Source organism: Corvus hawaiiensis, chromosome 6 (assembly GCF_020740725.1).
Source record: "Corvus hawaiiensis isolate bCorHaw1 chromosome 6, bCorHaw1.pri.cur, whole genome shotgun sequence".
In the NCBI taxonomy this organism is placed as follows: domain Eukaryota; kingdom Metazoa; phylum Chordata; class Aves; order Passeriformes; family Corvidae; genus Corvus; species Corvus hawaiiensis.
In genome coordinates, this window is record NC_063218.1 from 48,845,642 (window position 1) to 48,861,561 (window position 15,920).

The following is a 15,920-nucleotide window of genomic DNA, read 5'->3' on the forward strand; positions in this document are numbered from 1 at the left end:
CAGCCGCCCACTTCCAAATATCGTTCAGTCCATTTAGGAAGAGGAGTCTCTCTGCCTGCGTGTGAGTCCTTTCCCCCGACTTGCAGCTTTTCCCGCAACTGCTTTCGAGGGTCCACTCTTGAAGTTTTTTGGGGTACAATTTTAAGGTTGAGCCGTTCAGAAACAAAAACAGAGGCCCTTCTCCTTCCCTGGGAGCAAAGGGTCTTCATCATCTTCATCATTAGGACTATCTCTGGGAGCATCTCTAGGGACTGAGGTTTTCTCCTTTCCCGTTTGGAGTAAAAGTCCTCATCTGGTTCATCTCTACGGACTGAGGTTTTCTCCTTTCTCGTTTGGAGCAAAAGTCCTCATCTGGTTCATCTCTCCCTGTCCAAACTTCTCATGAAATTACAGCTGCGTCAGCATCTGCCTATCTCAGGGCAGGTGCTTTTGCTTAAGAGTTGAACACTCCACCCCCCATATCTTCATGGAATTACAACAGGATACTCTGATATATCATAGCTTCACAACAGAATTTCAGCTTTAAGCATCTCCTCTCTCTCTCTTCCCTCAGGTTTTCAGCTCTTCACAGCAATAAAAAGGGTTACTCTCACCTCGGCCTTGCAGCTTTGCAGCTGGAATGTTGAATTTTTCTTATCGCAGTGGAGAGGGGGGAGAGCCGAGCCGCTCCGGCTGCCCACGGCAAGGCAGTGGGGGGGGTTCCACGGCTGGAACAGGTCCATGACTCCAGGATGGCCGTGGCCCGGCCCAGCCTGGCCCAAGCAGGGCCTGGCCGGGCCCGCTGGCCCCCACACGGGGCCCGCAGCCGCCTGTCCCAGCGCTGGAAACGAGAGAGAGCTTGGAGGGGGAGTTTGCCTATTCTTAAATGTGGATAACAGAGGTGATCACAACTTTAAGTGGCTTAGAGAATTGTCCATATTCAAACTGGCCAGCTGATAGGTTCTATCAGTTCCCAGAGGAAACTGTAAGCACCCCTTAGCAAGGACGTCCCTTCCGGGACTATGCTTGCTAACCTATGACACTGACTTAAACTAAATTAGACTCATACACTAATTCCATTTTTCTCTCCCTTTTAGACCTGGACAGATAAAGTGATAGTAAGTTAATTTTCTTATATATGAAATAAACCTCAAAATCTGTCAATTAAAATCCTGTCTAAGCACAGAAGAGAAAGTAAGAATTGGATAAGAGAGAACAGATGAAAACTGCTGAAATTCCTCCTGGGTTATAGCTAATACGGATTCCAGGCTGCTTGATGGTAACTCCTCATTTGTTTAGACTGTGGCCAGCTTGGACCCACCCCAGTAAAACCATTCCATCACATGATGAAATTTTCTTCACATGCCACAACAGACATCTCTTCATATATAAACAAAACTTTCAATTAGGAGTGACTGTTCAGAATGTTAAAGTAATATTTGTCTTTGGTTCTAGTAGTCTTGCAGAAGTATTGCAAGATGCTGCTAACTAATTTTCTTCAATTGGCTTTTATTTTCCAGATTTAATTGTAGTTGTTGCTTCCATGATAGTTCTTTGTGTGGGCTCTAAAGGTCAAGTCTTTGCAACCTCGGCTATCAGGTAATTATATGCAATAAAAGGAAGTAGTGCTGTCTGAGCAAGGTGGGGTTTCTTCTTTTTTTATTTTAATTTACCTCCTATTTCAACTCTTGCAGGAGAAAATGAGTCACTGTCCAGTGTCATGTAATTGAGCAGATCACCAATTGTGTGGGTGATCCTATGAAGTGGAGGGGAAATAAAATTTTATCGTAGTGGTTTTTTGGCTAGTGGGGACAGAGAAGCTCATTCTCCTTCCGCCTTTCCCCAACTAGGTGGGTTCTACCCAAGTCCTGGTTTAGTTTCTTAGCTTGGTTTTATAGCAACACTTTGATGCTTCATATCTGATATCTTCAAGCTGCCTTTTCATAAAACGTCTGTGGTTGTGAATTCCTGATGGACTGAATCCACCTTGTGCTCAGGAAGGTCACACTACTTGGTTTTCTTGGATGAATATGTGGCAGTGTGCTTTGCTCTTCACACTGGCTGCAGCCATGCTCTAGGATTGCAGTGACTCCCATAAAAAGAATATTTTAAAATATTATTTGACTGTCTGGTTCAAATTGCCTATGAAATTCCTCAAAAATAAGGAAATCAGATCTTAGTTAGCTGGTTCTGTATTTTGTTTCCCATCCTGGTGAGTAGGTCAAAGATGAGTTGATGAACAATTCCTGGAGCATTTACAGTTTGTGTCCAAAATTCCTGAATCCTTTGGTTATCCTTACTAGCCATGTGTACAAAGGTCAGTCCTTCCCTTGGACAATATCCCCAGGCTGTCTTCATAACAAACAAGAAGAAAGATGGGCGAACGGAGTGAAAAGACACAGGCTGCTAAGTCTAACATAAAATACTATGTGTCTCTTAACATGGTCCTTTGGACCAGACTTCCCTTCTCCACCTCTGTTTCTTCTCTTGTGTCTTTAGTCTCTCATTAATTTGAAAATGGTGTTCCAGGGGCATCCGTTTCCTGCAGATTTTACGGATGCTGCATGTGGACCGTCAGGGCGGTACCTGGAGGCTGCTGGGATCAGTGGTGTTCATTCACAGACAGGTGAGTTTGAGCAGTTGGAATGGCACAGCTGATGCCAAAGCCTTTATATTCATAACAGCATGCATGCAGCCATGCTGCTGATGTCACTTACATTTAGTGTGGAGGCAGGTAGTCATTTATTTTAACAAAGAGCGGTTGTTCTGCCTTATATTTGCTGCCACTTTGGCAAATTTTGACATGTAGTTGGACTTAACAACAGAAAATGAGACTTCTGAAAACTAGTCTGAATATTTCCTAAAATATGTACCTAAATTCCAGGGTTGTTTTTGGATTTGGCACTGTTTGAAAAAGTTACCCAACTACTTTTTGGTGGCCAGAAGGTTAATGAGTCCTGTGTGCAACTGAAGAGGTTGTTTTGACTCGGTGTTGGCAGTGTGAGTGCTGGACCAAGCCATCAGCACTATAAATTTTGTCACCAGGGAGCTCAATGGATTTTTGTTGATTTGCACAGCCAACACTCAGTGTCAGTGTGTATTATTTGCTGAAGTTGCATTCTCCTCTTCCAGTTATCCTTAATAACCCATCGGTGTTAGTCAATTTAGGTATCTCAATGAGACCATAATGCCATTATTTTGACTCTCTTTGCAGGAACTGATAACTACACTGTACATTGGATTTTTGGGCCTGATTTTTTCCTCTTATTTTGTGTACCTGGCTGAAAAAGATGCTGTAAATGATTCTGGAGAAACAGAATTTGGCAGCTATGCAGATGCCCTGTGGTGGGGAGTAGTAAGTATAGCAATTTCATATGTTAACACTGTCCAATGTGGAATAAAATTCAAGCAAGCATGGAGTAAGAACAGCATTTTGAAGTGGCTTCTTACTGCTTCAATACACTTTCTGGATTTGTAATTCTGTGACAGTACAAAAATACTATAAAAGATCAGTAGTTTTATTTGGTGTTTACAGTCTTATGTGATCTAAAGAGAGCAAATTACATATAAAAAAATGTAGAAACACGTGTTCCATTTATTTATCCTGTCTTCCTTACTGGTACAGTGATTACTTCTTGCTACCTTTTTCCATGATAGTGTTCAACTGTCTAAGGTGGTAAGAGTCTTGCTAAATCAGGGCTAAGTTGTTTTGTTTGGTTGGTTTTTTTTTTTTGTGGGGGGGTAGTGTTGTGTTTAGGGTTTCTTTGTCCTTGTTTTTGTTGGGTTGGGTTTTTTTTCCTTGAAACAGTTAACTATGTTTTGCAATTTGGGCTGTGACAGTAATTCCCAGTTTATTCAGAATGGACTAATTCTGGAGCAAGAAGATTCTCAGACATTTAGGAAATCTGGGCACAAGACTCTTCTAAGGTGGTTATATTGCTTTGGGAGCCACATAGTGTCTTCACACAGCATTTGTCTGTGCTGTGTCAACACACCATCTTGTTTAGAGATTTCTCAGCTTTTCCTAAGGTGCTACCACAACTGTGGTGTAGATGTTATCTTTAGTTCTAGTAAAGTTCTCCCTTCTTTGTATTGCTAGTGACAGTTGTCTCTCTGTTTATTATATGTACTTACTAATGTAGCATCTCTTCTGGGATTGTATTTTTGTAAACATTTTAATTTTGATGCTTCTGCTACTGACTATTCCCTCTTTCATTCTCACATGATAGACAAGTACTAGGTTGGCTGTTTTGTTCTGGCATTTCCCATCTGTAATCGTTCCTGTTTCCTTTTCCTATGGCAGTTCAAAGAAAGGTACTTTTTGGAAGATATTTTTCCTTATCATTAGCATTCAAGCATTTGTACTTTTTATCTGCTTTAATTCTATTAGCTTAATCAAACAAACTGTCATCAGTAAGTGCTGCAGATCTTTGAAATGCATGGGCATCACTGATAACATACTTGCACTTTCAAAATCTGCTGATCTTCTAGAGATTTTTAAATCTAAAGGCATTGTTTTTCTCTTTTTTTTGTTAAAAATAAGACAACTAGTAAGTCTTCTGTTTAAGAATGATAAGACTAACACCTCCATTTCACTAATAAAATACATACACCTATTTAAGAACATTTATTAAGAAATATTTTTAATAAACATCTACCTGTGTGTGCTTATACAGTCTTCTCTTCACAAACTACCACTTGCTGTTTCAGGAAGGAAAGATCTATTGATGAGCAAATCTATTGCAGGTCTGCTGGTGCTGAAATGCATATGTAGCCCTTTTTGAATACAACAGGTTTTGTTTTGTTGTATTGTTTTGCTGCTGTGATCTGCTGCAGAATTCTTTCTTCTTGCTGTCTGCCATGATTAAATACAGGCTTTCTTAGGACCAGAAGACTTACTGTGTAGCACAAGCAAGTGGCTTTCTGTCAAGTAGCTTTTTCAATGCTTTCATGTCATTATGGCATTTTTATTTTCCACTACAGTGGTCAGATGACTCAGTAATTAACAGTGGCAGATGTAGCTGCATTTAAAAACACATGCTGTCATTGGTGTTGCCATTAAAAATTGAGTATGTGACAGACCAGATTGGCTTACTGAAAATACAGTAAAACCTCCCATAGAAGCAACAGGATCTGTCAGGATATTGAAATATTCTCCTTTCAGGGAATTATTGTTCAGTTAATAGGCGTGTCAGTTATTTTGTCTTCCTAATTACAATAAACTTATTTAATCAATACATTTAATTATGATGATATTTTTTCTCTGTTATAGCTTCTATTGTGTTACAGCATGCCATGTGAAGTGTGAGACTGCGTTCAATGAACACATAATGTAATTTCTTTATTATTAAAAGCAGAATTAGGTGTCATGTTCTGCTTCTAATACACTCCTACTAGCTGCTAAAAAGCTTTTACAGAACAAAGCTGAGATGGATTCAGGTCCATCCATTTCTGATGTCTTGATAGTATAATATTCTTCATGCTTTCTACTAGGAAAAAGCCCTGTAAAGTTAGGACAGAGAAGAGGTTAGCCCATAGAAGCTGTGGATGCCCCATCCCTGGCAGTGTTCAAGGCCAGGTTGGATGGGGCTCTGAGCAGCCTGGTCTAGTGGAGGGAGTTCCTGCCCATCTCCAGGGGTTAGAACTAGGTGGTCTTTAAGGTTCCTTCCAACCCAAACCGTTCTATGATTCCATGAATAGCTATGAGGTCACAAGGATTCTTCCTAATAAAGATCTCAAACTCACACAAAAACTTTCTCAAGTGATAGGTCTCAAAAGTTTCAGTTACGTTTAGCCAGAATTTTCTGAATCACATAAACACCACAAATTCTGGTCAATGAAAACCTGTTTTGAGCTGAACCTGCAGAAGAGGGTAATTCACAGCTCCTGTCTCAGGCACCATCATCAATAACTGATCTCACTTCTCTGAAAGTGTACTTACCTGACATAGCAGAGAATGCTTCAAAAAGTCCTTGGCAGTGTTTTCACACCCCTTTGCTCACTCTCCAGCACTACACTTTTTTGTTATCTCAGTGTATGTGTACAGTGCCAAACAAGTTCTTTGGGCAGCGCTAACAGAATATGTAATATAGCTGAAGGAAACCATATATAAGCTCTGTGTTACCACAGCTAAACTGCATCTGGAGTTGGGTACTTTCATATTGCTGTGCTTTGCTGACTGTATGCTCACCCCTAGGGTGCATAACTTGTAATTAAATGTTCTTCATTGTCATTGTTGTTATTTATAAGTCTATATTGCTTTTCCGTTTTCATATGTAAATTGGCCTCCTGGGCTTTATTTGAATTTCCTTGAGAACTCTGGACTGTCGCTATTTGCCATTAGTTATGGGCTTCTTGAAGAAACCTAAGGTTACCTTATGGCATAATAAAGAAGTTGTCTGTATTATTGCTGGTTTTGAATGCAGTGCAAGTTGTATCAATTCTGCCAGTGGCAGGATATCTGTACGTCTTTCAAAAACAGCTTTAGTGTTAGCAAGTAAAATAAATGTAATGTGATGAATCTTTCAGTTCCCCAGTGCCAGTATTCAAAATTAGTCTGCTTATGTTGTCTTCATATCCAGACTGACAGCTTTAAAGACCTAATGTAGATTCAGGACCAATAAAACCAAGAATTCATTAAAAATACATATTTTTTTAAAAGATGCTTAAAAAAATGTGGTAAATGTCCTCATTGAATCTGTTGGAGATGACCACCTTCAGAAAGCATTACCTGCTCTCTGTCTGGGGATTCTGTGGGTTTTAGTGTTTGTTTGTGGGCTTTTGTTGTTGGTTTTGTCTTCCCCTCCCTCTCTCCCTTCAGCATTCATTTCAATCTCATCTCAGAACAACTGAGAGGAGCTCTTCTTTTGATATGCACTGAATACACGATTTCCAACCTTAACATTGAAGCAAACATGCTTCAGGAAAACTTTGCTAACAGTCTCTTTGATCATGAATGCTGTTTCCAAAAGCAATTATTGAATATAGCCATGCACGGATATTTCTCTGTGCCTTTTGCTTTGAATTGAATCAAGCAGTTTTCTACAAATAACAGCTTTACTTAAGGATTTCCTGTTACTTTAATTATTGCAGCATAGAAGACAGGCTTTTTCACTAAGGACCAAATGCAACAAAACATTTACAAGTTTGCTGACTCCTAAGCATACATAAAACCATGTCCTATTTAGCAAAGCCCATCAGTATGTGCAAAATGTAAATTGAAAATCAAAGCTGAGGGAAAACTTTGCTAAAAAACTACAGGAAATACCATTCAAAACTGCACATGCATAAAACTTGCTAAATTAAAAGTAGTCTGACAATCTATAAAAGAGTTGCACATAAATCTTAAAAAACAGCTTCATGAAAAGGGATCTTGCAGATCTTGTGTTATTCAGAACCCTTTTTCCTCCCTCTTCTCAATTAAAAAAGCTGTTAAGAGCTGACTTCAATGTTTGACAGAAGGTGACATGTCGTTGTTAGTTTCTATGTGGTTTACAAGTCACGTATACCGACTGTAGACCTGTTAACATCCTTTTTTTTAATTCTGCTTTTGGGGATTATGTGTTTGGGTTTTTGTGGGTGAGTTGATTATCTTAGGAGTTGTTGGAGCAGGGGTTGAAAGATGAAGATATTTTTAAATGCTTTTTGCAAGGCATCTCTTAGTTTTGCAGCTGCCTTCTCATCTCTGAGCTTTAATTCTGTGAGTAGTTCCAACTATATTTTGTTCTCGTTCAGTGAAGTCTTGTGGGGTAGATGTGAAATAACGTTTTAAAACTGTTACTTGTGAAGTACAGATGTAGGTATTGTTACATCTAGGGATCCTTGTATTTTGCAGCTGTTGAACTATGCAAATTTTCCAAGGTACACAGGATTTTATGGACAGATCATCCTTACTTACCTGATTAGATTCCTGTGCACACTTTAGCCCGATAGAACCTAAAATAAAATCCTTTTCCTACTCAGTGCTGATGAACACTACTATTTCTTCTTTCTGTGTGGGTTTTTGCTTCATATTCCTCCCCTTCAGACTTTTGATGCATATTTAATAGGAACGACATTAGTCTTAATACCAAAGTCTGTGGTGACATTCATCAGATCAAAGTTCTAAAATAGTCAATGGATGAATATGATTTTGTTCCTAATTAAAGCAATTGTTTTACAGGCTGCTTTTCAATGAAATTTAATGTGTGAACTCTTGTATCAATTTAATTTCATTATGCCAACATGTTACTATGCTATAGTAGAAGTTGAGTCAGTATTTCCATTGTAATATCCTGTTTTACAGCTGTAAAATTAGTATTGTGCTCTTTAGGGAATTATAATCTGTCTGTAAAGAATTATTTAGGGCAGAAACTTGGCATGTAAGGTTTCAACATATATTTTGGGGGAAAAAGAAAATGTAATTTCAGAATACAATGCATTTGTAGATGGTTTAGAGTTATGTGGGCAGAGGAAAAAGTTAACTTAAATGCACACTTTGATTTGCAACTCAATTTCCAAAATGTTTTATTTAAAAAACCCCCTAAAAAAACATCACAGGAAATACTTTTTCTGTGTTACTGATGATTTGTGTAAACCAATTCAGAAAGAATGGGCAGGGATGTGGTGGGAAAGGGGAGACAAATACTTTGATGTATATGGATTCTTGTTTGGTTATACTTTGGTCAGCTCAGAAGCACCTATTTCTTTTCACATTTCCAGTTACTGTGTGTATTTCAACATGATTTTAAGCCTGTAACACAAAATACTTGATAACATTTTTCACTTACAAGGATTTATACATTTTTCAAAAACAGAGGCATAAACCTTTATTTTCTCTCATAATCTTTGCTGTAAAAAGGTACTGGAGGCCATAACTTTTCTCATAATGATATTTCCTTTTTTATTCCATATTTTTGAAAGTGAAATTGTAATTAGGCTTTAGGATTTTTTTTTTTAAGCCACACTCCTATGTAGGTAAGGAGATAACATCACCCTTCCATCCCTGATCAGGTCCTGCATTAAGGACCTGAATTTATTAACAATTTCAGGAATACAGGCCAAGGCACTTGGGTAGTTAACAAACTTCGAATGCTTCTGTAGGGTTTGAAACAGTTTTGGACAAAAGGCCACATTTTAAAAACTTATATTAAAAATTAAAAACTACTTGGATGTTTTGAGTATCAGCAACCAGAAAGAAACTTGCCATCAGCATCACCACCTCAAGCTGCCCCTTTGGTTGTGTGTCTGACTGGCATGTAATGACTTTGCTTAGAGGGTGGACAGTTCAGGACATGGTGGGGGTGGCCTGTGTGTGTGTGACTGTGGGACCAGCATCTGTGTCCCAGGCAGCTGAAGCCGATAATGTCAGAAGAAAGTCTGAACAGCCAACAACTGAGCTGTGCTTCAGCTGCTTGAGAGCTCCATGTGGTTTCCCATGCTCTGATTTGGTTAGCCTTCCTCAAAGTCACAGATAAAAATCTCTCTAATTTACAAATTCAGAAATAGCTGGTGACATAGGTGAATTTAAATTGCTCTCAGATGCCAGATGTATCCTTCTGCTTCAAACAAATGCGTTCTTTCCTCGAGCTCATGCAAATAATGACTTATTAAGCCTTGTTATGCTACATCACTGTGGTAGTAATCTTTACTTCAGGGTTCTGAGAGGCAAACTCAACAGATGTTTCCTGCATGTGTGCTTTAAATTATCTGTTCCTGCTCTCAGTGTTTTATATGAATTGGTGATTCATTAGGCTGTTTTCAGAGTCTTTGCTAGGTGGAAAATTTTCAGCTCCTCTTGCTATTTATACCAGCGTTATCTCTAGAACGCTTCATGCCAGTCACAGTGCCTGGTTAGAGTATGTGTGTGCTCTTTCCATGCAACAGCCCTGTAACATTCTCAGCAAACATCTCCTGCCCATAAACAAAATCACCAGTCCAGAACTGTTGGCAGCCTTTCCCTAAGGAAAGTGTGTGGTGTGGGCAGGCAACCCCTGTCCCAGTAACTTCATATGCTGCACAGTTGCCTCAGCCATGAAGACTTAAATGAATGGTTTTACTTGCAAGATTTGAAACACTTATTTTGTTGTAATTCGATTTCCTGTATGTTTTTCCATCCAGTATTAGGTGGGGAAGCAAACCTGGAGGGAAGAATTACCTTCCTTAGTGTCACACGGGCTGACAGTGGGAGAGTTGGGGATGCAGCTAATGCTTCTTTGAAATAAATAAAAAAGGAAGAGAGAGAGCAACAACCCCAAAGTGCCATTACTTGCTGTAATGCCTTCTGTATTTCTCTTTGCAGGTGACTGTTACAACTATTGGCTATGGAGATAAAGTGCCACAGACCTGGATAGGAAAGACAATTGCATCTTGTTTTTCAGTGTTTGCAATCTCATTTTTTGCACTGCCTGCGGTAGGTTATCTTGTACTTCTGCGACAATTCGATGTTGATTCATTAGTCATGAGGGAGAACTTTTGTTATTGATTCTTTAACCTTTCATGTAATCTGGTGTTATGTAAGCTTTGTATTAAACTTCTATATTGTAGCTGGGATTTATGAAGCTTGTAGAAACAAAAGAGCTTCTAGAAGTAGCTAAGTAAATGTGAGTTGGTTTTAGTATGCAACACTAGATTTGAGAAAGATCTGTATTTGAGAAAGAGATGTTTAATTCCAAGTACTTTTTTCTGCCTATCTCAGAAGTGTGAAGAAAATGATTGCTAGTTACTTCTGGACTCAGTGATTTAGCAATCTTTTGTTTTTTTTAAGGCATTCACTCATAGTTTACTGAACTGATTAGGTCCAAGGTGAACTGGAGAATTCTCAGGCACGTTCTTCTTCTAGAAAAGCTTCCGAAAAGGTGTCACTGGCAGGAAGACACCAATCAGCAGCCGGGAATACTGATGCAGTTCTTCGCAAAATTAGTATCTGTCCATGGCCAAAGTCCCGTTTTCAAACGTCACCTAGACCTGACTTATTTAAAGCTGTTGTGGCACTTTGTTTGCACTGAAAACAGGTTTCCAAGTGCTTTCAAACAAGGGACAAGGCACTTGAGTACCAAGGGTAAATTCAAAATCAGCAAGACTTGGACTGTGGTTTGAAAACCCAAATACTCAGTGGCAAGGATAGTTGAGGGTATGTTTTTCACAAATTTAGCAGTGCACCTGAATTGTGCTGTTCAAATGTGTGTGCTACCTGAAACATTTATTTATTTATTTATTCAGATCAGTGACACAAGCAGTTGTGTTAGCAGATGTTTGTGTAGTTGTAACAGAGAAGTGGTGGGGATAGCACAGAAGAGATAAGAATACTTTTATGTCAGTATCATCAAAAAAATTCTTCACAGCCTGAAATAGTAGCTACTAAAAATCCAGTGACCTTTTAAAATTTTGCCTACTTTAAAGGTACATAACCTTTTGCAGAGGAGGATAGTTAGATGTTGTTTTTTTAAGCTGTTCAGCATCAGTTTTCCTTTAAAGCATATGTTTCCCCCTTCTCGTTCTAATCTCTCCCACTTTTATTTTAGAAGAGAAATCCGGTAAGTGAAATGATCCATATAGAAAATGCCAAAAACTACTTTTTTGACTGAAGACTGAGGTGTCGTTTTGGTGGTTTTCTTAATCAGACTTGAATGCCAGCAAAACTGTTTCATAAATGATTGTGTAGCAGCCGTACCTTCACAGCCATGCTTTATGTTTACCTGTCAGATTTCCCTAATCTTTGTTGAAGTAGAACAACAACAATCACCCCTTTATTAGTGGGATTTTCTTTACTGAATGAAGTTGTTCCTGTGAGTTGGCCCAAGGGGGAATTCAAGGTTTGAAGCTCTATTGCAGGCTGTCTTGTTGGCGTTTTAAGTAAGAGGATCTGGCTGAGATCACAGCCAAAAGTAATTGTAGTGGCTAAACACAACTGGTGTGGGTTCTGGATCAGGCAGTGATCCCTCATTTCCCAAATATGTGGTGTTTGAGCATCATCGCCTCTTTGATCTTTACTAAATGAACATAATAGGAAGGGCATTTCATGTTCCTTTCAAAATATTTGATGATTAATACAGTTCTTAGAAGTTGAGCCAAGATCCCTGGCTGCTCTGATGCCTTCTACTATATGTAGAAAAAAATTTATGTTTTCCTTGAGTAAGTGTAATCATGTAAGCTGATTTATAAAATACTTCATTTTTTGCCTTTTACTAAAACTTGTGTTATATATGTCTGTAGCTGTGCAAATGACCACATAAATGGCTTACTCCTTACTTAAATTTGGATTTCACAGCTATAATACACTGGAAGTCTAGTTTGGGTTTCACACCATCCAGTGCCATTAGTCCATGTCCCTTGTCCTGAGAGTGAATTAGCTGGCTTTGTGTTCAGCTCAGCTGACCATTTTAAAATATACCTTCTTCTCTTCTTTATTCTCTTTCCTCACTCCCACCATGGATTAACATATGGAAATAGAAATTACCATACCACAGTTAAAAGGTCTATTGACTTACCTCATGCCCTGCCAAAGCTTTATTTGTCATAAAAATGTTTAGCCCATCAGGTTGATTTTTTTTTCCCCTATTCTATTGTTCCCCTACACAAGCATTTGTGAGACTTTTAGAGGGTATGAAATATAATTTCTGTTTCCTCTTTCAGATCTGTGTCCAGCAGGCTTTGCATCAGGGCATGATAGCATTCACAGATTGCTGCAGAAAGTAATAATAACTGGGACTAAAAATTTCACTGTATTAAGTCATTTCCTCTAAATAATTAGTTGAGGTTTATGATGCTGAATAGAATTTTATTAATACAACATAATTTGGCAATTTTATGTGTGGTTCTTTCCCTCCACTCTAGAGGGGGGAAAAAAAAAGGTGTGCTTGCTTTCTTTTTTTCCACAGGGAATTCTTGGTTCAGGCTTTGCCCTAAAGGTACAACAGAAACAAAGACAGAAGCATTTCAACCGTCAAATTCCAGCTGCTGCCTCACTCATACAGGTACTGAGTTCTTGCATATTGCATACTGTCATTTCTTTCCATTTATGCTGGGGTTTGTTTTTTTCCCAAGCTGTTGGCAGTTTTTCCCTTCCTGATTCCCATTAAAAATTGTACAGGAGTTACAGATGCAAGTTTTGGAAATCCAGTCCTTAATGTAAGCTGATGAGCAGAAAGTACACTCCTAAATCAGTGTAAACTGTTTAATTCAGCTGGTTAAAATCAAAACTGAAAGTTATCCTGTAATCGTTAAGCAATTTACCCAGGGAAAATGTTGTGAAATGTTATGCTTGCAGTAATGAAAAAAACAAAGAGGAGGCTTTATGTAGAATTGTGCTTTTAAAAAATACATTGTAAAGACCTATGTCAAATATGCTTCAGTTGGGACAACTAAATTCTTAATCTCAAATTTAAGAGAAATAAATCAGAATCTTAAATAGGAAAATCTCATTTGGACATTTCAGCTCTAGAATCGGTGACTGGGAACCACTGGCGTTCTGTGAAATCATTCTTTTCGTGTAGGATATCTAACAGGCAGGAAAATATCAATCCCGCTGTTATAAATGCAGTTGCAGTTCAGTATCAGTATGGTCAAGGGGATTTTATCCTTTACTTCATTGGAGCCAGCACAGTACCCTGGCGAAGTATTAACATTGTTTGATTCCAGGTTTTTCCAGCTTTTCCTCCCTCTACTCAGTATCTGTACGTAGCTTTAGAAGCACAGAGATCAAATTTAAAAGGAAACTTGATGTACACCATATCATTTTTGCATTCTTGTATGACTTACTTCTCTAGCTTCATGAGTGAATGTGGATTTCCAGGTCAGGATCTTTATGGAAACAGTAGCTAACTGTAAAGTTTATGCTTGAAACTGAACAGTCCCAGAGTTAATGTGAAAAAGACCCTGGTTATAGCCAGAGATTAGGTAAAAATCTTGAGACTCATATGGTATGGTTTTGTAAAGAATGGGTGTTTTTACTGTTCCCACTGATTCTTTTGGGAAATGAACACCAAATTATTGGGAAGCCTGAGACTGCATGTCCAGAATGCTGTGCTTGGCTCCACCTGAAATGATAAGGAGGAGTGGAGGATGGACAAGGAGTCGCTGAGTACCTGTTCCTAATGGTTGTGACTATTATTTACTAGTAGTCTCAGGCTTCTGAAATCCCAGTGTAGTAAGTGCTCTACAAATAATTGATAAAAAGATTGCTCTTAAACCAAGATGTTTACAAAATAGGTACAAGACAAGAGAATGGCTCAGATGAGTGATTTTCTTTCCCTGTGCTCCTTCTTGGTTTCTTTTAGAGGCCATTTGTTTCTTCCACTATTCTGTTAATCATGGAGGGATTTATATGGTGATTGTCTGATCCTTTACTTTCCAACTGCTGTCTGTTTTCCTCTCTCACTCAGCCTTGCTTTGTTTCTTTCATCTAGGGTTTTCTGGCCTTCCCTGCTTTAGATTCTGTTTGTGTATAAGTGTGTCCTTTCTTCATGTAGTAAGTGAGGATCTGCCTTTTTAATTTGGACACTCGTTATTAATTAATTCTGATATATTTACACAGTTAAGAGAGAATGCTTTGTTTCTTGTTGGTCTTGTTTCCTAGCCCTGCTTTTCCTCCCTTTTGTCTTAGAACATGGGACTTTAATCATTGGTGGTTGGCAAGAGGGAGGATTGGGTTTGGATTTTGGCTCCTGGTTAACCACTGGTACCGTTCTATTATGCTCTCAATTTCATTTCTTCATATGAATATAGTCCTACTGACCACAATGCAATTACTTTTTTAAATCTCTGATAGTATTTTTGTGAGGCATGGAAGAATAATTTTTGTCTTTTTCTGAGTAGGAGCCTGTAACACAAGATGCAATAGGCAAAATGCTTAAAGTCAGGTAGGAAACAGGGGCAGAACATGACATTTGAACCTTTTTTTGAGTCCAGTCTAGAGTTCTCTTTCATTATTTGTTTGTTGCTACCGAGAACAAAAGTTGCACTTGAAAGGACTGATCTTTCTGTGTGGTTTCCCAGTTCTAACTATGTGGTTTCTGTTTACTAAATAAGGGCTCTAAACCCTGCTAAGTTTATGTTTCCAGAGGGCAAATTCAAGAATACGATTTAATAAAGAATGACTGACATAGTACTTAGAAGTTACTGTGCTGTACAGTGAGCTACTAATCTGATTGATTAATTATTCTGTTGCTTGAAACATTTGTTCCAGACTGCATGGAGATGCTATGCTGCAGAAAACCCAGACTCTTCTACATGGAAAATATACATTCGAAAACCTGCCCGGAATTACCATTTGCTGTCACCCAGTCCAAAACCAAAGAAATCGGTGATGGTATCAGTAACTAATGTTTCCCATTATAGTAATTTAAAAATTTTTAATTAGATTGAGCTTTTTTACTATCTAGAGATGATTTGTTGTGCTTGTTTTACGGATTATTACTTGGTTTTGCATTTTTATTTACGTTTCAGTTTCGACAGTTTCAGTATACAAACGTTATAAACTATAAGTTGATCTACTTCTTTTCCCCAAGCTTGACTTTTTAAATGGATCTAGGGGTTTGGAAAAGAGTAATAATGACCTAACTCAGGCACATCAGTCAGTTACTTACCGTTGTTGTTTGGAAAACTATAAAAAAAAGGAAAAAATAAAAAAATCACCACTTCCAAAATAGTAACTTTTAATTGGTTAAAAAAACCAAAAATGAAACAAATGAAAACCAACAAAACTGCTACTTCTCTCAGCTGTTGTTTTTGGGATTTTCTAAGCTTTCATGATAAAGCCATCTTGTGCCTAGATACAGTAATATTGTCGTATCAAAGGATTCCGTAAGTTCAGAATTTCTTTGTTTAAAATACAGCAAAAAATCCCCTTTGTCAGAATCTTTAGATTATGTAGTACACCAGGAGAGGATGTTGTGCAAAAATCTTCCCTTGTATCTCCAAGGTTCATCTGAGTTCAGTAGGAATATATCCATTGGCTTTGTGCT

General features: G+C 38.3%; 1 protein-coding gene across 3 annotated transcripts in view; it reads left to right on the forward strand.

Annotated features, from left to right (window-relative positions):
* KCNQ1 (potassium voltage-gated channel subfamily Q member 1) overlaps positions 1 to 15,920 on the forward strand; it is a 338,669-nt gene that overhangs the window by 81,673 nt on the left and 241,076 nt on the right. For 2 of the 3 annotated variants that reach the window (XM_048308026.1, XM_048308028.1), the window contains exons 4-9: positions 1,500 to 1,578; positions 2,509 to 2,605; positions 3,194 to 3,334; positions 10,259 to 10,369; positions 12,837 to 12,932; positions 15,143 to 15,265. In XM_048308026.1, the coding sequence (XP_048163983.1) occupies positions 1,500 to 1,578; positions 2,509 to 2,605; positions 3,194 to 3,334; positions 10,259 to 10,369; positions 12,837 to 12,932; positions 15,143 to 15,265 (647 nt within the window). The remainder of the gene's footprint in view (positions 1 to 1,499; positions 1,579 to 2,508; positions 2,606 to 3,193; positions 3,335 to 10,258; positions 10,370 to 12,836; positions 12,933 to 15,142; positions 15,266 to 15,920) is intronic. The other variant, XM_048308027.1, reaches the window with a different exon arrangement.